The sequence below is a fragment of the Aotus nancymaae genome, unplaced genomic scaffold (assembly GCF_030222135.1).
Source record: "Aotus nancymaae isolate 86718 unplaced genomic scaffold, 86718_ANA_hifiasm-v0.15.2.pri h1tg000019l, whole genome shotgun sequence".
NCBI classification, from domain to species: domain Eukaryota; kingdom Metazoa; phylum Chordata; class Mammalia; order Primates; family Aotidae; genus Aotus; species Aotus nancymaae.
Genome location: NW_026988431.1, coordinates 40248532 through 40271871, shown reverse-complemented (window position 1 = coordinate 40271871; position 23340 = coordinate 40248532). Strand labels below are relative to the sequence as shown.

Genomic DNA, 23340 nt, shown 5'->3' with positions numbered 1-23340 from the left:
AATGCATAGCAATTACAGTTTTATATTAGACATTTATTTCACTTTTTTAAAAGATCCTACTCACCAACACTCAAAATGAATCAATTGTTTTTAGTTTCCTCACATTTATCTAGCTGGTTACAACTGGAGGCAATGGATTCAAAAGGTGTTGCTGACATATGTGACCTGTATATGTAGGTCATTATTTCTATTTCTGAACCTGTGTTCAAATTTGAAATGACATTCCTGACTTGGGTTGACATAACTCTTACATGTAGTTTGGTGAATGTTAGCTACATCAGCCACTACCTGCACACCTGGCTAGGTGTTTTTGTCTAAGCACACTGCTTTCAACTCTATATGATGACCCTCAGCTTTCTCTGGCAGAATTTTTACAATTTTTTTTTTTTTTTACAAAAATAAAAAAGTTTTACATTGGAGATCTTTTCTACCTATTCTTTTTTTATTCTTCACATCCCACTAGTTATCTGGTCTTGCCCACACCCTTGGCTTGAGGCATCCCATCAAGTTACTTATTGGTTGCTTTTCTTCACTCAAAACTGTCAGTCTTTTTTTCTAGGTTCTTAGCATTTTATGTTTTCCTACTGACAGTGGGTGGTAGTGAGGCCTCTCTTCATATTTAAATATTCAGCTGTGTACACTCTCTGTGCTTCTCTAAAAAGCAGAAGTCTAATAGGAGTTCCATTTAATTCCTTCCTGATGGCTTCTAGAAATTATATCAAAGAAACTTTTCAAATTTATATCCTTTTCAGCTTAAATTTTGTTTTGGGTCAACTGAAATAAATAAGACATATATTAATGTCTATCTTAATATAAAATAGAAAATGGTTAAAATTTCAGTAAAACTACTTTTATATGTTTTCTATACAATAGAACCATATATAACTATGAATATATAGGAACCTATATGTATTTAACATCACATATTAATTATATGTTCATAATTATGTATGATGCATAAATGTAATATAATAATTGCTTTATTTTACTCCAACTTTAAAAGTACTTTTGCTACAAGTTTCCTAGAAATGTTTAAGATTTTTTTTCTTTTTTGCAATTTAGATTACATCTCTTGATGAACAAATTGTGGTTGGCAGGATTTCTAAGCACTGGACTGGGATTTTAAAAGAGGCATTTACAGATGCTGACAACTTTGGGATCCATTGCCCTAGAGACGTTGATGTTAAAATGAAAGCCGTGCTGATTGGTGCCTGTTTCCTCATTGTAAGTCTATTCCTGCTAATCTTGGTTACAGATGGCTTCTCTAGGAGCATTCTGAAATAATTCAATAAATTATACATTTTAAGAATACCATTTAAAATGTAAAGGTTTTATAAAATGTTCCTATTTAATCTCAGCTCTGGAATTTTATAGGTGATTAGTTTATGTCTGAAGAGTCTACATACTTTCAAATGGCAAGAGAATAACTTTATATTCTAAGAACTTCTGGTTTGAGGGAGAGTTATTAAAAAATCAAATATATTATTAGGAGAAAAATATGAAGCTAGTCTGACATGATATAAAACTCAGTGAAACACAGAAATTTCATCCTGACTCATTAAATTAAGACATCTAACATGGGATTATAAAGTGCAGTAAGAGTATACATTCAATCAAGCCTCTAGACCTATCAATTTATAGGAAATACATAGGGTAAAGCAATGATTCTGAATGTCTCTTTATGTTAGAATTATCTAGAAACTTTTTAAAAACTCTCAAGTATCAGGCCATTCCCCACTTCAACTAAACAAGAAGCTCAGAGTCAGAAATTTGTATAGTGCCCCAGCTGATATGAATATGCAGCCAAAGTTGAGGTTTATAGAAACAGAGCAATGGTCTTCAACCTTAGCTACATACTAGAAACAGCTGGGTAACTTTCAAACTCCTCACATCCAGATTGCATCCAAATTTATTAAACCAAATTCTCTGGAGTTAGGACAAAGTCTTCAAGCTGTTTAAAGCTCCAAGGTGATTCCAATATGCAATCAAGGTTTGAGATGCCAGATATCTTAAACATGAGCTTGGTGATGTAATCAGAAAACCTTAACAGATAATATACAGCAAAAAGGACCCAGCTCTTTCAACAAATAAGTGGCAATGAAAATAACAGAATAAAGATTAAACAGGGGAGGCCGAAGAAGGTGGCTGAATAGAAGGCTCTCGGAATTATCCCCACTCTAAATTGAACTCTAAATTGAACAACTGTCCACATAAAAAAAGCAATTTCCTAAGAACTAAAAATCAGTCACGTGATCATTGTACCTGGTTTAAAGATTATATTAAGAAAAGAGGCACTGAGGAGGGTAGGAAAGACAGTCTTAAATTGCCTAACCTCCTCCTCTTCCATACCTGGCAGTGGATACCTGGTGGAGAGAGAGAATCTGTATGTTGGAGGAGGGAGAACACAGTGATTGTGGGACTTTGCATTGGAACTCTGTGCTTCCCTGTCATAGCAGAAAGTAACATGAGGCATGGCACCCATGGAGACAGCATTTAAACTAGCCTTAGCCAGAGGGGCATTGCGCATCCCAGCATTCAGAACCTGAGTTCTGGCAAACCTTGCTACCATGAACTAAAGTGCTCTGTGGTTCTAAATAAACTTGAAAGGCACTCTAAGCCACAAGAACCACAATTCCAAGGCAAGTCCCAGTGCTGTGCTGTGCTGGACATGGAACCACTGGATATATGGTGCATGTAACCCAGTGAGACACCAGCCAGGGCAGCCAAAGGAGTGCTTGCATTACCTCTCCCCCAATTCCAGGCAGCACAGCTAGCCCCTCCAGTAGAGACTCCCTCCCTCTGTATGAGGAGAGGGGAGGAGAGAGTAAAGAGGTCTTTTTCTTGCAACTTGGATACCATTCAACTACAGTAGAATAGGGCACCACTCACCTACAGTAGAATAGGACACTAAACAGAGTCCTGAGGCCCCTATTACAACCCTAGCACCCAGATAATGTTTCTAAACACACTGCAGATCAGAAGGGAACCCCCTGCCTTGAAGGGAAGGACCCAGTCCTGCTAGGATTTATCACCTGCTGACTAAAGAACCCTTGGGTCCTAATGTCTGTTTTATTGGTAGCCAGGTAGTACTTGCCATGGGCATTAGGGAAGACTCTGAGATACGCTTGCTTCAGGTGCGCCCAGCACATTCCCAGCTGTGGTGGATATGGGGAGATAACTCTCCCACTTGAGGAAAGGAGAGGGAAGAGGAGAGAAGATTTTGCATTGCAGCTTGTATACCAGCTTGGCCACAGTGGGAGAGAATACCAAGTGGGCTCTAGAGTCCATGATTCCAGGCCATGGCTCCTGGATGGCATTTATGGACCTCTGCTGGACCAGAGGGGAGCCCACTGCCATGAAGGGAGATATTCAGGACTGGCATAGTTTACCACAAGCTGACTGAAGAGCCCTTGGGCCTTGAGTGAACATCAGTGGTAGCTAGGTAGTACTTAACATCAGTGGTAGCTAAACTGTGCGTTGTGGGCCTGGGGTGGTGGTGGCCAAGGGGAAAGACACATTTTCTTAAGAAAATGGGAGGAAAGAATGGGAAGATTTTTGCCTTGCAACTTGGGTTCTAGCTCAGCCACAGAACTGGGCACCAAGTAGATCCCCAAGGTTCCCAACTCCAGGCCAAGGCTCCTAGACAGCATCTCTGGACCTACCCAGGACCAGGGGGAAACTTGATGCCCTGAAAGGAAGGATACAAGCCTGACTGGATTTGATACTTGCCAATAGTAGAGCTCTTGGGACTTGAGTAAACATAGGTAGTAGCCAGGTAGTGGTCACTGCAGAACTTAGACAAGAACTAGTGCTGTGCTGGCTTTGGGTCTGACTCAGTGCAATTCCTGTGGTGGTGGTCACAGGTGTTTTTGTGTCACCCTTCCCCCAGATCTAGGCAGCTCAGCACAGAGAGACTCCCTTTGTTGAGGAAAAGTCAGGGAAGAGAACAAGAGTCTGCCTGTTATTGCAGATATTGCTTCTGGATCGTAATACTGCCAAGGGATTACCTCTGTGAGTCTCTAAGAGCCACAGAATTACTGGGCTTGGGGTATACACTAAAGTATATATGGCTCCAGTAATGAAAAACTTAGCTCAAATACCCAAGTCCTTTTGAATGCCTGGAAAGCCTTCCCAAGAAGGACAGGTACAAACAAGCCCAGACTGCAAAGACTGCGATAAACACCTAACTCTTCAATGCCCAAACACAAATTAACATCCACAAACATCAAGACCATCCAGGAAAACATGACGTCACCAAATGAACTAAATAAGGCACCAAGGGCCAGTCATAGAGGGACACAGAGATGTGAACTTATGGACAGCAAATTCATAATATTTGCTTTGAGGACACTCAACAAAATATAAGTTAACATAGAGGAGAAATTCTGAATCCTACCAGATAACTTTAACAAATAGATTGAAATAGCTAAAAAGAATCAAGCAGAAATTCTGGAGTTGAATAATGCAATTGATGTATTGAAGAATGCATCAGAATCTCTAAACAGTAGAGCTGGTGGAGCAGAAGAATGAATCAGTGGGCTTGAAGACAGGATATTTGAAAATACAGTCAGAGGAGACAAAAAATACAAATAAAAATCAATGAAGCTTGCCTAAAAGCTCAAATCAGAAAATAGCCTCAAAAGGGCAAATCTAAGAGTTATTTGTCCTAAAGAGGAGGTAGAGAAAGAGACAAGGGTAGAAAGTTTATTCAAGGGGATATTAACAGAGAACTTTCCACACCTAGAGAAATATATAAATATTTAAATACTGGAAGGTTGTAGAACTCCAATCATATTTAATCCAAAGAAAACTACCTTAAGGCATTTAATACTCAAACTCCCAAATGTTAATGATAAAGAAAGGTTCCTAAAAGCAAGAGAAAAAAACAAAACCCAAATAACATAAAAGCAAGCTCTAGTACATCTGGCAGCAGACTTCTCAGGCCAGAAGAAAGTGGCTTTACATATTTAAAGTGCTGAAGAAAAAAAAAAACTTTTATCATAGAGTAGTATATCCAGCAAAATTATCTTTCAAACATGAAGAAGAAATAAAGAGTTTTCCAGGCAAACAAAAACTGAGAAATTTCATTAATACTAGACCTGTCCTACAGGAAATGCTAAAGGGAGTGCTTCAATCTGAAAGAAGTATACATTAATGAGCAGCAAGAAATTATCTGAAGGTATAAAACTCACTGGTAATAGTAAGTACACAGATAAACACAGAATATTATAACATTGTGATTATAGTGTGCAAACTAGTTAGATGTTAAGTAGATGATAAACCTATTAAAAATAAAAACTGCAACAAATCTTTAAGCCATAGACAGTATAATAACATACAAATAGCAACAACAACAATTTGAAAGTGGGAGGGTGAAATTAACGCGTAGAGTTTTTAGTATTTTTCTCTTTGTTTGTGCAATCAGTGTTAGGTGTCCATGAGTTTAAAATAGTGAGTTGTAAGATATTATCTGCCAGCCTTAGAGTAATCTGAAATCAAGAACATAGAAAAGATATATACAAAATCAAAAGCAAGAAATTAAAACATGCCACCAGAGAAAATCACTTTCTCTAAAAGAGAACAAGAAGGAAGGAAAGAAGGAAGAGAAGATCACAAAAAAACCCAGAAAACAAATAACAAAATGTCAGGAGTAAGTCTTTACTTATCATTAATGACATTGAATATAAATGGACTAAACTCTCCAATCAAAAGACATAGGATGATTTAATGGAGAAAAACAAAACAAAATGAAAACAAGACCCAATAATCTGTTGCCCTCAAGAAATACACTTCACCTATAAAGACACACGTAGACTGAAAATAGAAATTGAAAAAAATTCCATGAAAATGAAGAGCAGGAGTAGCTATACTTATATTATACAATATAGATTTCAAGACAGAAACTATAAAAATAGACAACAAAGTCATTATGTAATGATGCAAGGGTCAATTCTACAAGAAGATATAACAATTGTAAATATATATGCACCCAATACTGGAGCACCCAGTGATAGAAAGCAAATACTATTAGAGGCAAAGGGAGATATAGACCCCAATACAATAATAGCTGGAGACTATTTCAACACCCTACTTTCAGCATTGGACAGACCTTCCAGACTGATAATCAATAACAACAACAAAAAACCCACATCAAATTGAATCTGCACTATAAACCAAATGGACCCAATAGATATTTACAGAACATTTCATCCAATGGTTACAGACTACACGTTTGTCTCCTTAGCATATGGCTCATTCTCAAGGATAAACTATGGTAGGCCACAAAAAAGTATTAAAGATTCTTTAAAAAATGAAATTATATTAAATATCTCCTCTGACCACAATGGAATAAAACTAGAAATCAATAAGAGGAACTTTGGAAACTATACAAACACATGGAAATTAAACAATGGGCTTGTAAATGAGTAGTCAGTAATAAAGAAACCAAGAAGGCAATTGAAAAGTTAATTGAAACAAATGATAATGGAAACAGAACATACCAAAAGCTATGGGATACAGCAAAAGCAGTACTAAGAAGAATGTTCATAGAATTAAGCACCCATATAAAAAAAAGTAGAAAAAGTTCAAATAAATAATATAACAATGAATCTTAAAGGGTTAGAAAATCAAGAGCAAATCAAAAGCAAAATTAGTTGGAGAAAAGAAATAATAAAGTTTAGAGCAAAAAAAATTGAAATTTTAAAAATATAAAAGATCAACAAAGTAAAAATTGTTTTTTGGAGAGAGAAACAAAATCAACAAACCTTTAGCCTGATCAACTAAGAAAACAGAGAAAAGACCCAAATAAATAACATCAGAGATGAAAAAGGAGACACTTTAATTGTTACTGCAGAAATTCAAAGGATTATTAAAGACGACTTTCACCAACTATATGCCAATAAATTGGAAAACTTAAAAGAAATGGATAAATTCCTAGACACATATTATCTACCAAGATCAAACCATGAAGAAATCTAAAACCTCAACAGACAGTAAGTAATGAGATCAAAGCTGTAGTAAAAAGTCACCTAGCAAAGAAAAGCTTAGAAACTGATGGCTTCAGTGCTGAATTTTACCAAACATTTAAAGAATAAATACCAGTCCTACTCAAGCTACTGAAAAATAGAGTGGAGGGAATACATGCAAACTTATTCTATGAAGCTAGTATTACCATGATACCAAATCCAAACAAAGACATATTTTTAAAAACTACAGGTTCATAGCCCTGATGAACATTGATCCAAAAATCCTTAACAAAATACTAGCAAGTCAAATTCAACAATACATCAAAAAGATCATTCATCATGACTGAGTGGGATTTATCCCAGAGAAACAAAAATGGTTCAACATACATTTTGGATATAGCCACTTATCAGATACCTGGTTTGCGAATATTTTCCCCAGTCCATGGGCTGTCTCCTCACTGTGTTCATTGCTTCCTTTGCTGTGTGCAGAAGCTTGTTAACTTGAGGCCATTCCCTTTGTCTCTTTTTGTTTTTGCTGTCTGTGCTTTTTAAGTCATACCAAATAAATCATTTCTCAAGCCAATGTCATGGAGAATTCCCCCATATTTTTTTCTAGTTGTTTTACAATTTCAGGTTTTACATTTAAGTCTTTAATCCATTTAAATTTGACTCTTGTATATGGTGTTTAATAAGGGTCAAATTCCATTCTTCTGCATGTATATTTAGTCTTCAAAACACTATTATTTAAGGTTACTATCATTTCCTCATTGTGTGGTAGTGGTACCTTTGTCAAAAATCAATTGATTGTAAATGTTTGGATTTATTTCTGGGCTTTCTATTCAGTTTCATTGGTCAGTGTGTCTGCTTCTATGCCAGTACCAAGCTGTTTTGATTACTGTATCTTTATAATAAATTTTGAAATCAGGTAGTGTGATGCCTCCTGCTTTGTTTCTGTTGCTAAAGATTGCTTGGCTACTTGGGGTCTTTTGTGATTCCATACAAATATTAGGATTTGTTTTTCTCTATCTGTGAAAAATTCATTGGTATTTTGAGAGGGATCACATTGAATCTGTAGTTCCCTTTTAGTAATATGGACATCTTGGCAATATTAATTATTCTAATCCAGAAACACAGAACATCTTTCTATTTATTTGTGTCTTTGGTTTCTTTCATCAGTGTCTTATAGTTTTCAGTGTACAGAACGTTCGCCTTTTTGGTTAAACGTATTCCTTAGTACTTAATACTTTTTGATGCTGTTGTAAATGGAACTTTTTTCTTAATTCATTGTACATGGAATGAATTCTAATTACAAGAAGAGTTATATTACTAGAAAAGGGCTGTAAAACATTAAATAAGAAAGATTGAAAAAGGATGATTTCAAGGAGGATAAAAGTCACATTTATATAAATTATCGTAGGATTAATTAAGTTATTGCAGTGTCAATAAATAGAATTATAGAATTTAATTTCTATAAAAATAGCTGAAGGTAGAGATCTTATCTGTAGACTTCCCCACATTTACTTATTATAGTTAGTTTTTCCTATTTAACAGACAATTAACTTTGTTTCATCAGATCCCTTCGTATTTCTACATCTGAGAATTGATCTCTCCTTGCTTTCTGAGAACTCATTTCTGTGTATTTTTTTTTTTAAATCTAGGACTACATGTTTTTTGAAAGAACTAGGAATTGATTGGAATGTCAGAGTGTCAGAGTGTATTAATGTGAGTCTCCTTAGAAAATTTGAAGTCTGTATATTGATTGGGATTATCTAAAAGAAAAATTCAGTGTTTTCTTCTTTCTTTATTTAAATTACATATACCTGTGTGAGTTAAGATGTGATGCTTATAGCTCTGAGTATATAATTTTACTTTTCAAATTCAAAAATTTATTTTATTTATCACTGGGTTATAAATGTTTTGTATACTTTATTGGATTATTCTTTGTATATTTGGAGAAAATAATATAGGAAGTTTCAAATTAAGATATAAAACTTCCTTTAAAAGACTACTTGAATTATAGTTTGTGTTTCCAAAGCAAAAACCAAAGCCTTATTAAAGTAGTTTTAATGTATAATTATATTTTATTTTTTAAAACTAGTTATATTTTATATGTAAAATTAATATGCAAATACTAATATTAACATACTCATAAAACAACTTAAAAATTGACACAATTTCAGTTTCTTTTACCATACTAAATACTTAATATACATATTCTCAAGTAAAAGTAAAAGTGCATTTTTTTTTAATTTTCAGGAAAGCACACTATATTTGACTTATCCTATCAGCTAATCTAGTACTATAAATAAGATTTTTGTAATGGCTACATGAAATATTAGCAATTTTTATGGTTTTCGCTGAATAAAGAAAGACATGACTCTGTGACCTTATCCAAAAGACAGAGTCATTCTAAAATTTGGTATTGTTACCACTTTTGAAGTTATTTATTACTACATGGAATGGTTAGCTCCTGTATTCTATCATTCCTAGAATATGTTAGTTATAAGATTAATCAGGTGTAAATTAAATAAAAAATATGTGTATCTTTACAGAGCATACTTCATTAGTGGTCTTAGGTTATTTATGCCAAAAAATCAAATGCCTAAAGTAAAATTTATTGATATAATTTTTGCATATTTTATTTTTGTTATTAAAATAACAAAATGTGGATAATCCATTCAGGTGGCATTTTCGACCCTACACATTTACCTCCTATAAAATCACCTTTAAAAAGAGCACAACAAAAAAAAAATAATAATAATAACTAAATCACTATTGGAAATAAAAACAAAATGAAATTACTTTCTTATAAAAATAAAATGATTTGTTTTTATTGGTTTTCAATTTTTAGGGATTGAATTTTCTCTTCTAATTTTAATTTTGTATATATTAAGGATCTATAAATTTTTAAGGAAAAATTCTATGGTAAGATATATATGAAAGTCTACATAAGTACACAGAGATGTTTTCATTCCTTTTACTAGTTGCATAGTATGTCATTAAGTAGCTATGTCATAGCTTCTTCAAACAATTCCCTACAATTGGACTTTCATTTTCCTTGAAATTTTTTGCTATTCCAAGTAAGCTTTCATGAATAAACAGGCATACATATTTTATATTTTTCCTAGTGCCTATTTGGAAGTGATTTGAAAAGTGGAATATCTGTTCAAATTACCCTCCATAGAATTTATTTCTCTATGAATTCCCATCAGCAATTTAGAACAGTGTGCAGTTGCCCAGAGCCATTCAAGTATATATTATTCTATTTTTGTGTTGTGTCCAATATGTTATCCTGTCATAGTTTAAATTTTTGGTTGTCTCACTTTTGATAAAATTCAGCATTAAAAAAAGGGGGAAGACATATAATATTTTGTAGTAAAATCTGTATCAGTGTTGGAAACTAGGATTTCCACCTGTCAGAAACTTAAAGGCAATTGTAATCTGTTTTGTAGGAAAGATTGAATTGAGAGAGGAGACAGCCAACCCACAGTTTACTTCATGCAAAGGAAAAGTGTGCTTAGGAAATAAGGGCATCCCTTTCATCTTCAGCAAACTTTTCCAACAGCCACTCTCCCCATAAGTGTTATACCAGCAGAACTCTACCAAGCCAGTAGCCCCAAATGACAAATGTTGGATGAGAACATTGGCATGGCAGTGGAGCTACAGAAAAGGCAATGTCTAGATGACTTCCCAGCAGCCTAAATAATTCATCAGATGCCATTTTCCAATGATGAAGTATACTCAGGGCACTCACCTCTAGCATATGTTTAGTACAGACAGTATGCCAAGTCAAGTGGAGGTATTTGTATGTGACTTTAGTTAGGCCGGTTAGAGAAGGCGAAGGCTTGCAATGATGGCAGTCAGATGCAAAACCAACCCAACACGAGGATTAGAGGTACTGACATTATTTCTTTTATAGCCATATCTTACTTTCCTTTCTTCTCTCTCTGCATAGGATTCCAGATCTTTGGCTAGACAAAATAAAACTATAACTGACCTATATGGTTCCTTCCTTCTTCCACTGTGCAAGAAAGATGTCAGGAAAAATTTGCACACTATCTGTGGAACTCATTTAACTTTAAATACTAGATAAATGGTTATTTTTTTTGCATTGAATATTGACATAGAAAAATCATCAAACATCAACAATTATCAATTTAATTAATAAAATACTAGGAATTGCAAAAAAGTCTTAATTTGAATCGTAGTGAGATTTGAGCGAATGGTGGTGTATTTGTTTCTGAAACAGGCATAGAGAAAAAAAGAATATTCTGATGTGCCAAATTTTAATAAAATTGAAAAATATGATGACCATATTTTAAAGTATGATGGAGGCACTGGAACAACAGATTGCATAAAGTAGATAACTAACACAATAAGAGATAGGTTTTGGAAATTCTCCCAGAAGTAAGATTAAACACTAAATATAAAGAAAAAAGCTAAGACCTAGAGAATAGATATATCAATTTCAAGTCATGCACAATAAGAATTCCAGAAGCAGAAATCAGATGAAGGCAAGAGAATATATTTTTAATGTAAAGAAAATTTATTTGCAATCAAGACATAACTGTAGTCTTTAAGTTAATGGATTTGCTATAAAGCAGACAAAAATGAATGAAAATGATATACTTTTAATGATTTTTTTTTCAAAAAAACAATTATTAGATGCCTAAAATATGGCAGGTATTGTTAGGTAGTAATAGAATAGTTTCTGTGGCTTAACTTCCATGATATACCCACATTCTAGTTTACTATTGTTTCTACCTCACCTAGAGTGTTTAATCAAATTTAGCACACTTTACCAGCAGCATTTAAAAGAACCAAAGGATTTAGAACATAAAGATGAATTATATAAAAGTATTTTTGTCCTTGCCCCCCATTTTCCCATACCCGCCTTTGAGTGGAGACCTTACCACTGCAGTAATTTTTTCCTTCAGCGTGATGTGACTTATACAGATATGGTGTCTTAGACTCATTCCTAGCAATGGCTCACTTTGCCCATCCTTCTTACCTTGAAAAAGCAAAGGAAACATATCACATCTCAGCACACCATTTTGCCCACCAACCTAAATCTTGGCTTCTAGATAATATTTTCCACTCAAAGCAACTGGGGTTGTTTTGAGAATGTTTGACCCCAGAATTTTGGTAGGGAAAGGCATAAGATAAGCTTTATACAACTTGTAGAAAATCAAGGAGGTACTCAAGTATGGATGCTGACATGTCAAAAGGATAAAGGAAGGAATGTGAAAGGGCTCTCACCAACAAAATCAAGGATATTATTACCTTCTGAATAAAATAGGATACAGTAAGTCCATACAGATATTCTTATAAGTAAATAAATTAAATAAAGGTTTTATGAAGATCATGATATGCATGGTTTCAATTTATTTTCCCCCAAATTCTATTAATTTCAGAGGGAAAATGTGTAACATGTTAGTGTCTAGCAGCCAAGTCTATTAAAGTAAATTTAAAGTAAAATGATTAAAGTAAACATCATCAGTTAGGGGATAAATTACAATCAAGTACCACCTAATAGGATGCACTAAGACACAGTATCACATGGATCTTGATGTATACAGGATAGAAGATAATAGAGTCTTTTTTTTTTTTTTTAATGCTTGATGAGCTTGCCTGTCCTTGTGGTAAACCTTTTGGCCTGCGAATTGTGTTTATCTAGTCCATAACTTGGCTTACTTTCAAGTATGTTGTACAGTTATCTTTGTTGCACCCCAGGCTTCATATTCTTCTAGTGATAACGTCTGTTCAAGATACAGGCTACTATGCCAGAGGGTTTTACTATATGTTTGCTCCTCAGAGATAAACTGTATCTTGCAGCATTCTTAGCTGTAATTCACTGTTCTTTCCACTCAATTATTGTTAGTTAGTTGGTGGGAGATGATGGACAGAATATTCCCTGATATTTTGGTTTAAGCCTCCCTCTTAAGCAGGCACACCCCAATTCAATGTAATACTGAAGTCAGAGACTGTGGAGTCTTAGCCAACTTCTTTAATCATGTCGTCATGCAGCAAGCATTCGCTAAGAGGCCAATGCTGGGTAAAAATCTGAGTTGTGTCTGGGTATGTTTATGTGAAGGGAGTTGTGGGATGGAGAAAAGAGAGTTGATAAAACTTTCAGGCAAAATATATTGAACAAGCAGACAAATCTAATGATTTTGGATAGAAACATTAGAGTAAGAAAGTTCTGAGGAAGCTCCTTTCGTGGCCCCTTGCCTTAAGTGGCTTAGTCGGGAGAAACTACTTAGAGTATTGTCTCTACTGTTTTCCTAAGAGAGAAAGGGCATCCTTTACACGGCCCTTCCTTCTCTCACTCCTCTTTGCTCCCACCCCTTCGCTGGAAGTCAAGCATCCTTGTCCTGAGCGGGAAGGTAATGAATGAGAAGTTTCTTTTCCTGCTCTAGGAGGGCCTAAAACCCAAGATAGGAGAAATTTAGGTGCTTGCCTCATGTCACTGTGGGGTGGTTGTGACAGTGAATGGAGGATCTGTGGGTATCCCTGACTGGGGGTAACATTGAGAAGGAGGAGTTGTGATGGTTGGGGTATGGAGCTGTGTTGTGTCTTGGGAAGGAATTTCTGGGTACATGGATCAGTGGAGAAGGGGGAGAATAAGGAGGAAGGGAAAGAAAAAGGCTAAGAGATGTGACTGCCTGACCTGATCACCTCTTGGGAGGTGACTTGGGAATGGGGGAAAGTGAAAATGTAGACTGGAGACAAGGCTGAGGATAGGAACAAAAAAGAACACATAGGCAGTTAAATTGCAGAAAATCACTGTGTGAACTCTTGGCATGAAGTTAATTAGCATCTCTCTACAACTTAGATATAAAAGTTTTAGCTGAGTTTGGGCGCAAAAGGAGCTATTATAACATTAGTGTAATTAGAAAAAGCTCAATAGAGAATTGCTGCCATAATTTAAAGATAGAATGATTTAAAATGGTTCTGGGCACAATAAAGTGCTACTGATGCTGTGAAGTGCCAGAAGAGTGCACAGACGTTCTCTCTAAGTCCTGCCCTAATCCTGCCCTTGTTATTACCCACCATGCAATGGCTGCCTGACTTTCCTAGAACCTTCCTGCACCTGGCCCTATCTCTTTCTAGCTCTGTGTTTCTCCCTGTGCCTTAATTTTCGTCAATTTTCAATAATATAGTTGTTATTGATAATAGTATCTACCTGTATTAGTCTGTTTGTGTTGCTCCAAAAAATACCTTAGGCTGGGTAATTTAGAAAGAAAAAAAGGATTATTTGGTTTCCTTTTAGTCATGCTAATCTCTCTAGCAAGTGGTAGCTCTACAGCCCTCTTTTATTCCTCTTCTGAAAATGCTTTTTTCTTCTCTCTACTTGGCTAGGCTGAAAAATTTTATGCTTTTCCTCCCTTTTAAATATAAATTTCAATCTTAAGTCATTTATTTGCTCCCACATCTGAGCATAGGCTATTAGAAGCAGCCAGGATAAATCTTGAATGCTTTGCTGCTTAGAAATTTCTTTCATTAGATACCCTCAGTCATGATTCTTAAGTTCAACCTTCCATGAAGTCCAGGGACATGGACACAATGCAGCTAAGTTCTTTTCTAAGAATAACAAGGGTGACCTTTGCTCCAGTTCTCAGTAAATTCCTCATTTCCACTGGAGGCCTCGTCAGTTTGACTTTCACTGTTTGTATTTCCATCAGCATTTTGGTCACAGTCACTTACCAAGTCCCTAAGGAGTTCCAATCTTTCCCTTGTCTTCCTGTCTTCTTCTGAGCACTCCAAACTCTTGCCCCTTCCTTTTCCATGTGACATGCTAGTTCCCTTCACCTTTCATCTTGATTGTAAGCTTCCTGAGGCCTCACCAGAAGCAGATGCTGGCACTATGTTTCATGTGTATCCTGCAGAACCATGAGCCAAACAAATTTCCTTTTTTAAATAAATTACTCAGCCTCAGATATTCTTTTATAGCAATGCAAATTAAATACACTACCTCATAAGGTCAGTATGAAGATTTAGTGATCTAATGCAGGTCCAGGGAAATGAGAAGTTTACTGCGGTAGTACAAACATAGAAAATAAAAAAGGCTGTTTGTTGGTCAAGATCAATAGTTTTTAAAACACAGGGAGGTGGCTCAAAGCCAATGTGGAATATTTGGGCTAAATTAAATTTCTGTTTTGCAACTTTTAATGCAATATAAAACCATTCTGAAGCCCATGATGAATATTGATTATCCTCTCAGAAAAGAAAATAAGTCTTTATGCAAGATGCCAAACTAAGGAATGATTCTCATCTCGTAGAAGTGTAGACTAGCATCTGGGCTACAGACTGTATTTTGTTACCCTCATGGCATCAAAATGTGGAAGCTGTTTTCTGAGGGAGTAACAATGTCATACCATAAAACCAGATGAAACATAGCTGAACAATATAGGATTTGAACTCAGGATTTATAAGGTGGGAGGGCTATAGAGTGATAAGGAAAACACAGAGCTCTGAACTTACTGTTCCTGCAAACCAAGCACTGAAGTTACAAATTTTAAATTAATATTATTATTTCTGTGACTGAAAATATCCTGTTAATGACAGGTTATAAATTTACCTAATTTGCAAATCAACTAAATTTGGAAAACCAATGCTTGAAATCTACTTGCCTACTAATGGCAATTTGTTTCTGCCTGTCGATTCTGGTCTGTTGTCATTAATATATTGAGGTTATTTTTGTCTGGCAGTGATAGAAAACAAACATTGCCTTATTTCTTTCTAAAATTGCATTTTCTTTTGAGAATCAGGTGCTAAGAAACATTTCAACTTGAATCACATATTGCCAATAGACAGTAGTCATTTGGAGATAATCCAGAGAAATTATCTTTCAGATACACTTTACAGAGTAGATTGGATCATAGTCTACCATGTAACTTCTAAGTACATTTCTGTTAAATTGTACTGCCAGAATTTTCTCTCTGTTGTTTCTAATCACAAGCAGAAGTGGTTTTATTTGCAAAATCCTTTCTTTTGCAAATCTATTTTTTTGTGTGTGAAAAAGATGGTCACTCACATAAATGCATTTGTGGCATTTATTCCATTAGAACTGAGGGAGGATCCACTATAAAAACATAAAATTGATTGACTTAAAAGAGATAAAGTTGATTATCAGTCATTTAATAAATACCTACAAAGATATTGCTCTGGGCCAGTGATTTTGTTAGTTATAATGGTCTCAATAATTAACAAAATTATTATACTCAAGGTGCTTAAGTACAGGCATACATGTGGAAAGTGTTTTGATAGAGTTCAAGATATTATAGATGGTATTAGCAATGCTGAACTCAGTTTTAATGAAATTCTTCCTGTGGGTGGTGACGTTTAAACTAAGACAGTTTGCATGGCACAAGGGAATTGGGGAGAATATAGTTTTAGACAGAGGAAAGAATGTGGACAGAAGTCACATTTGTCCTCTGCAATGGGGCTGGACCATTAGCTTTCTATTACTGTGTGCATTGTGAGTGCTGGACAGGGATGGAGGTGAGACATGTGAAGGAAGGCTAGATTATGCCAATACCTTGTTAGCCGTGTTAAAAAGTTCACTCATTTTATCCATGCTCTTTCTCTTGACTGGACTGCCTTTCCTAGACCTTCCAACCATTCCTGAAAGATTAAACCAAGTATTCTCTCCTCCATGTAGCTCTCTTTCAGTCTCCAAGAATCCTGATGGTGGGCTTCTCTGAAATTGTACCTTTTTCTTTAGCACCATGACTTGACTAATTGTTCTCTAGGAACTAATATAGATTCTACAGTTAGAGTTCTTTTTGAACATGGACAGTGCCTTCTAGTGATTGAATATTCTTCATCAGCTAAAACTGTATACATGATATATGGCCTAAAATTGTTGAATTACCCATCTTTCAAATTTACAGGGTAAATTCATTCGTATTGCAAATCTTGAAAGTTCTCAAGATTGTCAAAGTCCATTTGTATGAAGATATTGAGATTAGCAGTTGTTTAAATAAAAAGTGAAGATCATATTTTAAAAATGCATGCATTCTTTTAAATAAATTGAGGATGAAGTTTACTACTACTACTATATTATTATATCATTTACTTATTTTCCAGTCTTTGGATGTAGGGACAAAGGCCAAGTGTGGACCTGCCATTCTGCCTTGTCTTTCTTCCATAAAGATACATGTTTTATTTTTGTATAAATGGAACCAGAATTAAAAGACACATAAAAAGGTAATTTAGTCCATAATACTAGAATACTAGATTTTTACTACCACTGTCTAGTGTTTCATATCAACTTTAGCAATTAGCTTTTTTTTTTTTTAATGGAGCCTTACTCTGTTGCCCAGGCTGGAGTGCAGTGGCGCAGTTTTGGCTCACTGCAACCTCCGCCTCCTAGGTTCAAGCACTTCTCCTGCCTCAGCCTCCCAAGTACCTGGGACTACAGGCATGTGCCACCACATCCAGCTAATTTTGTATTTTTCGTAGAGACAGGGTTTCTCCATGTTGGTCAGGCTGGTCTGGAACTCCCGACCTCAGGTAATCCACCTGCCTTGGCCTCCCAAAATGCTGGGATTATATGTGTGAGCCACCGCACCTGGCCACCAACTAGCTTTAATAAGTGTGTTCAGAGAATTCAGGTTAGTTCTTGTAGAAAATATTTTTAAATTAATATTTCATTAAAATATTAAATAATATTTATCTGCTTTCTGTTACATTTATATATATATATATATATATATATATATATATATATATATATATAGCATCAACTGGTTTAAGAAAAAAATACAAATCACTCTTTGTAGATGTGGAACTCAATTTGTTAGGGTAGATGTACCCTCACAATTAGAGAATCAAAGAGACCCATTTCATGTACTAGCCATACACATTCAGTGTAATTTTGGCATCATGGGTAGGTTTTATAGAGAGTTTAAAAAGTCAACTCCATAGTTTGGGTAAATGAAGATTAGTTAAGAGAATGCCTATCTTGACTTCCTTGGAAGTTCTTTGTCTGACAATGAAATCAATAGTCACCACCAATCCAATAGGTAGAAAAATCAGACACCTTCGTATATCATTTTGATGGATGGATGGATGGATGGGAGGAAGGAAGAATGGATGGGAGGAAGGAAGGAAGGAAGGGAGGAAAGGGGGGAGACAGGAAGAAATAGGGAAAATGTTCCTTTGATGGCAGAAAAGCTAATTACAAGTAGAAGAATTGATTGAATTAAAATAATTTCTCAGTTGGCAATCATGACAGTAATTTGATTCCAGCAAGAAAGCATTAATAGTTTCTATAATCAGTGGTTGAAAGGTTGAGGAGCAAAAGTGTATTTATAATGTCTCAAAGCAGTACTCAGTAAGATATTTGTTAATTTACAAAGAATAAAATGATAACTTTAATGCAGCACAAAACTTAACTCAGCTTTCTGCAATTATATAACAAAGATCCACTTTTCTCCAGTTTCAAATAATAGATTCTTCATCTTTATCTGAGCCCTCACCCTATCAGCACCTTTAACTCCGTATTTTTAACATCAGTCTGTTCATGATGTTGTATTATTTTAAATAGCACTTATTTTATCTTCATGAACCTCACTTCTTCTGAGTACTGACCAGCAGAGTCATTAACATCATATTTCTATGAAACATCTGTTTAAGGCATCTACACTTTTTCTATCATACTCCCCAGAATTCTTTCAGCCTGGCCCATTGCCAAATTCTAAAGCTACTTTCACATTTTTAGATACTTGTTAAGTGTAGCAGCCCACTTCCAGATACAGTTGCCACCCTCTTGTCTGCATGAAACCCAAGCCACATCCAGTGTGGAAGCCCCAAATAATGGATAGTACCAAACTCTATATATGACTTGCCACATAGTTACCAGAGTGAATAATGTCCTTGCATGGTTTATGTCCTGGTACGTCTCTTGCACTTTTATGAATGTAGTTTCTTTTGGTCATCTTCTTCCCGAAGAGCCACGTTTGGATGGCATACTTTCTCCTTAACTTCTTTAACTCTTCTAGAAATGTGGCAGTAACTTCTTAATGAACAGATGCAGCCTCTTACTTGCAAATAAATGACTTGACGCCATTCATTTCAGGGGATTCCTTGCTGAAGTCTTCCTATAGGTTCAGTGCTTCCTGGTGCAACACACTTAATGATTTTTCTGTCTTAGCTAAGCACTTATCATGCTCTGTGGCTGTAACTTTTATAGTTTGTGGTATAGCAACAAAACAAACACAAATTTATTTTCCCTTCCTTATAATTTCATGGATAGATTTGTTCTTACTGTAGGTCTTAGCAATCTCAGTATATATATATATGTGTGTGTGTGTGTGTGTGTGTGTGTGTGTGTGTATCTATATATTTTTTTCCTTATAAGTCGAGAATTTTCACCTATTCACTTAAAGGAAGCACTTTATGTCTCCTCTTTATCATATCTATATTGCCAGGGGCACTACTCTTGCACTTTAGGACCCTTATTAAGTAAAATAGGGGTTATTTGAACATAAACACTGTTCTACATGGCAGTGAAACTGATAATGAAAATGGCTCATGGGAGGGTAGTCTAGATAGTGTGGATCTGCTGGACAAAGAGATAATTCACATCCCATAGGGACGGCTCAAGATTTTAACACACTACTCAGACTGGCACACAATTTAAAACTTATGAATTATTTATTTCTGGAATTTTTCATTTACTGTATTTGGACCTCAGTTGACCATGCTGGTAACTGAAACTCTAGAACGCAAAACAGCAGAAAAGCTTGGATTGCTGTACCAAAATTTATATTGGGATTTTATTGCTGGTATAACCATCTACCACAAACTCAGTGGCTTTAAATAAAACAAATTTATTGTCTTATAACTTTTGAGGTCAAGAGTCTAAAATGAGTCTTACTTGGTGTGGACTAAATATTTGTGTCCCCCCAAAATTCATATGTTGAAGTCCAAACCTCCAATGCTACTGTATTTGGAAATGGAGCCTATAAGAAAGAAATTGAGATTAAATGAGGTCATAAGGATGAAGCCCTGATCCCAAAGGGTTAGTGTCCTCATAACAAGAGTCACCATAGAGCTCTGTCACTTTCTGGGTACAAGCACCAAGGAAAGACCAAGGGAGGACAGAGTGAGAAGGTGGCCATGTATAAATCAAGAAGTGAGCTCTCACCAGAAACCTACCATGCTAACACCTTGATCGTGAACTTCCAACATCTAGATCTGTGAGAAATAAATTTCTGTATTTAAGCTGTCTGGTCTGTGGTAATTTATTTGGGCAGCCTGAGCAGATTAATACATTGGGTTAATGTCAAGTTATTGGAAGAGTTTCATTGTTTCTGGAAGCACTAGGGAAGAATCTATTTCTGTATCTTTTCATCTTTTAGAGGCCACCTCTATTTCTTGACCTGTGTTCTCCTTCCATCTTCAAAACCAGCAAATGCTTTCACTGTAATATCTCCATTCTGATTTCAATTCTGCTTTCCTCTCCCACATTTAAAGGAAGCCCGGATTACACTGGCCCACCTGAATAATGCAGGATAATCTACCTATTTTAAGGATACCTGATTAGCATTATCTAAAATATTTTAAGGTACACAAATCATATTTATAAGTCATTGGATATTAAACCTCTTTACTAGAAAAAAATGATGGAAAGCAGATGTTTTAAGGGTGAAAATTTTTTTATGTGGGCCAAATGAATGACTACTTTATGTGACTTATAGAATAATCTTTATTTTATAGTTATACCTGCCATTAGTGGAGCCTAAATAAGTAATGTGTTATAGATACTATTGATGCAAATGGAATAACTGATATAGAAGACCAGTAATAGCAGTCTTCAGTTAGGTTGCTGTCCCTGTCCTCTATATTTATCAGGAATTTCAGCCATCTGCAGGCTAGGTGAGTGGAGAAAAAGGAGTTACAATTTACATAAATAAGAAATAAAGAAAAAAAAATTAAAAAAAAACACTTTGTGTGGGATTTGCATCAGCTACATTCATTGGCCAGTTTTCTAATCTGTGACTCAAAATCTAATATATACACCCTGGAGACTTGAGTTCTTAAGCAATTCCTGCAGATTCCTGTTTGTTTTCTTGTTTAATATTACTCATGCCAGATCACACTCTGACTTCTAGGCATGAACAATGTGAATGAGGTTATCTCAGAGAAACTCCTCATCGGGGTGCCAGCCAGAATGGGCAGAACAAGGTAACCCTGATGCCAATAGAAGATTAAAGGAGATATCTTATATGTCTGTGTTTGTATATCTCTGATAGCTTTGTTTTATGACTCATACTGACCAGAACTGAATCTGCTAACCAGGGCTCATGACTCAACTGCCTGCTGGGGCCAGGCAAATAAGATAAATACACAATGCTGTAGCTGTCTCAAAAGAGCCAAGAATGAGCAAAGACAGGACACTGAAAGTGCAGATCAGCTAATGTCTCTCAAATTAAAAACAAAGATGCAAACTATTTTTTCTGGCTAAGCCCTCACCTGTTTTTACCTGATTTGGCCCAGAGGTCCCCATTTGCACTGATCTAACAATTGTGTGTCACACCCATTCCCTACTTTCAGAAGCAAATGACTTATAAACACATGCCTGTGTTCATAGAACTAATTACCTTCAAAATTCTGAATGGAATGTTTTTTGTTGTGGCTGCTTGGATCTGCCTATCTTAGATTCTTCCTAACAGCAACTTTGAGAGACAGTGGGTTGTGGGCCACACAGAGGACCAAACCATTTCAACTTACCTGTCAGGTAGCCATTCCACATGTAGTTTCCAGAAACTATTCTGTTTCAAATGTTGATGTCCATAACTGACGACTCCCCTTTGTTTATGTATATAGTCCTTTTCATTGCTGATCTAATTGAAATTTTATAACTAGCACCAAGAAATGGTAGTCTTCAGGCAAAAGGGTCTATAACCTCACTGATGCTTCATTGCTACTTATCTAATATGAGATAAAATCCTGCTCTCTTTTTGTAGAATATGCCCAGGTTTCTGGGTTTAGTATATTATACATCTGAGAGACCCTTATAGATCTTCAGTATGCAAAGTAGGAAGCAGACATTTATGTTTGTATCTAGGGAACACAGAAATAAACAACATAGATGCAGAATAAAAAAGCCTTCAACCCCATCCTTCTTCTGATTTATAATTAAACATTTGTGTAAAATATGTCTGTACAGGCCTCTTCCTTCCTGCCCTGATGCACTTTCTCCATCTATACTCCCCACTCTCCTTCCATGACCCATCACAGTTCCTTCTGCTGTTTCTCTTTGGGATATCTGGGTTCTCTTTTTAACTCTTTCATTAATAAATCTAAATGACCACACAACATCTCTAAGGCCCATCTTTTTGACCTATTAAACTGAGATGAGAGTTGAACTAGGAATAATCTGTAAGATCCCACACTAAACTAACTACAAATCTTTTTTTTATATATGAGATTCCGTGAATTAAGCCAGAATTTTCCTCCAGAATTAATAAACCTTTAATTTGGCTGAAGCATAATACAATATACCTATTCTCTCTAAGGATTCAGATAAATCATCCATTTTATTTAATTGCATGGTCTTCACTGTTGTTTGAAGATTCCTGTTATAGAAAGTAAATTGTGACAGTGTTTAAAAATTGTTTGTATTTTATGTTCACCAGCATCAATATATTGCTTTATTAAACTAGAGATAATCAATAATAAAGCAACAATTTAAAGTTGAGATTTTTTGAGAAAACAATTGAAAGATAACCAATTTATTCAGCATGATTGCTTTTCATCTTTTTGGTGATGTCTTAAAAAAATCAACAAAGCATTACTTAGCAAACATTAAAAACATATATTTATGTGTACATATACAACAAAATACATAATATTACACTGTATAAAACCAATATACTTATTGAAAATATAGAAAAATTGATAAATAGGTAATTAGAATTTTTTAAAAGTGTATTTGTCATTTATATGTTTGTATACTTACCAGTGCACACAAATGGTATATTTTGATTTGTTTCCTACTAATAGTCTCCTTACATATGTTGATTATTTTACATACGAATTTAGAATAAGAGTGTCTGAAAATCTGCTTCTCAATAAAAGCGATCAAAACACTGGTAAAACCTGTCAAATCAATTTTCAGAACTTGGAAAATTAACCCAAGACTTGCAACAATCTGAAGAACATTTATTCAAGAAAAATGGGAAAATCTCAGTAAGAAGAGTGAGGTTTGTGACATTTTAACTTACGCTATTTCCATCACCTTCTCCTCAGCATCACAGAAACCTTGAAAATCAACTACCTTGAAGTCACAGTAGCCATAATGTGATTGATAGAATAATGGCTCCCAAAGATGTGCATATCATAATCCCCCAAAGTTATAATT

General features: G+C 35.3%; 1 protein-coding gene across 1 annotated transcript in view; it reads left to right on the top strand.

Annotated features, from left to right (window-relative positions):
• LOC135275843 (phospholipid scramblase 2-like) overlaps positions 1-23340 on the top strand; it is a 38279-nt gene that overhangs the window by 14732 nt on the left and 207 nt on the right. Inside the window, exons 8-9 of the mRNA XM_064378498.1 lie at positions 1063-1224; positions 23098-23182. Coding sequence (XP_064234568.1) covers positions 1063-1224; positions 23098-23112 — 177 coding nt within the window. The 3' untranslated portion in view covers positions 23113-23182. The remainder of the gene's footprint in view (positions 1-1062; positions 1225-23097; positions 23183-23340) is intronic.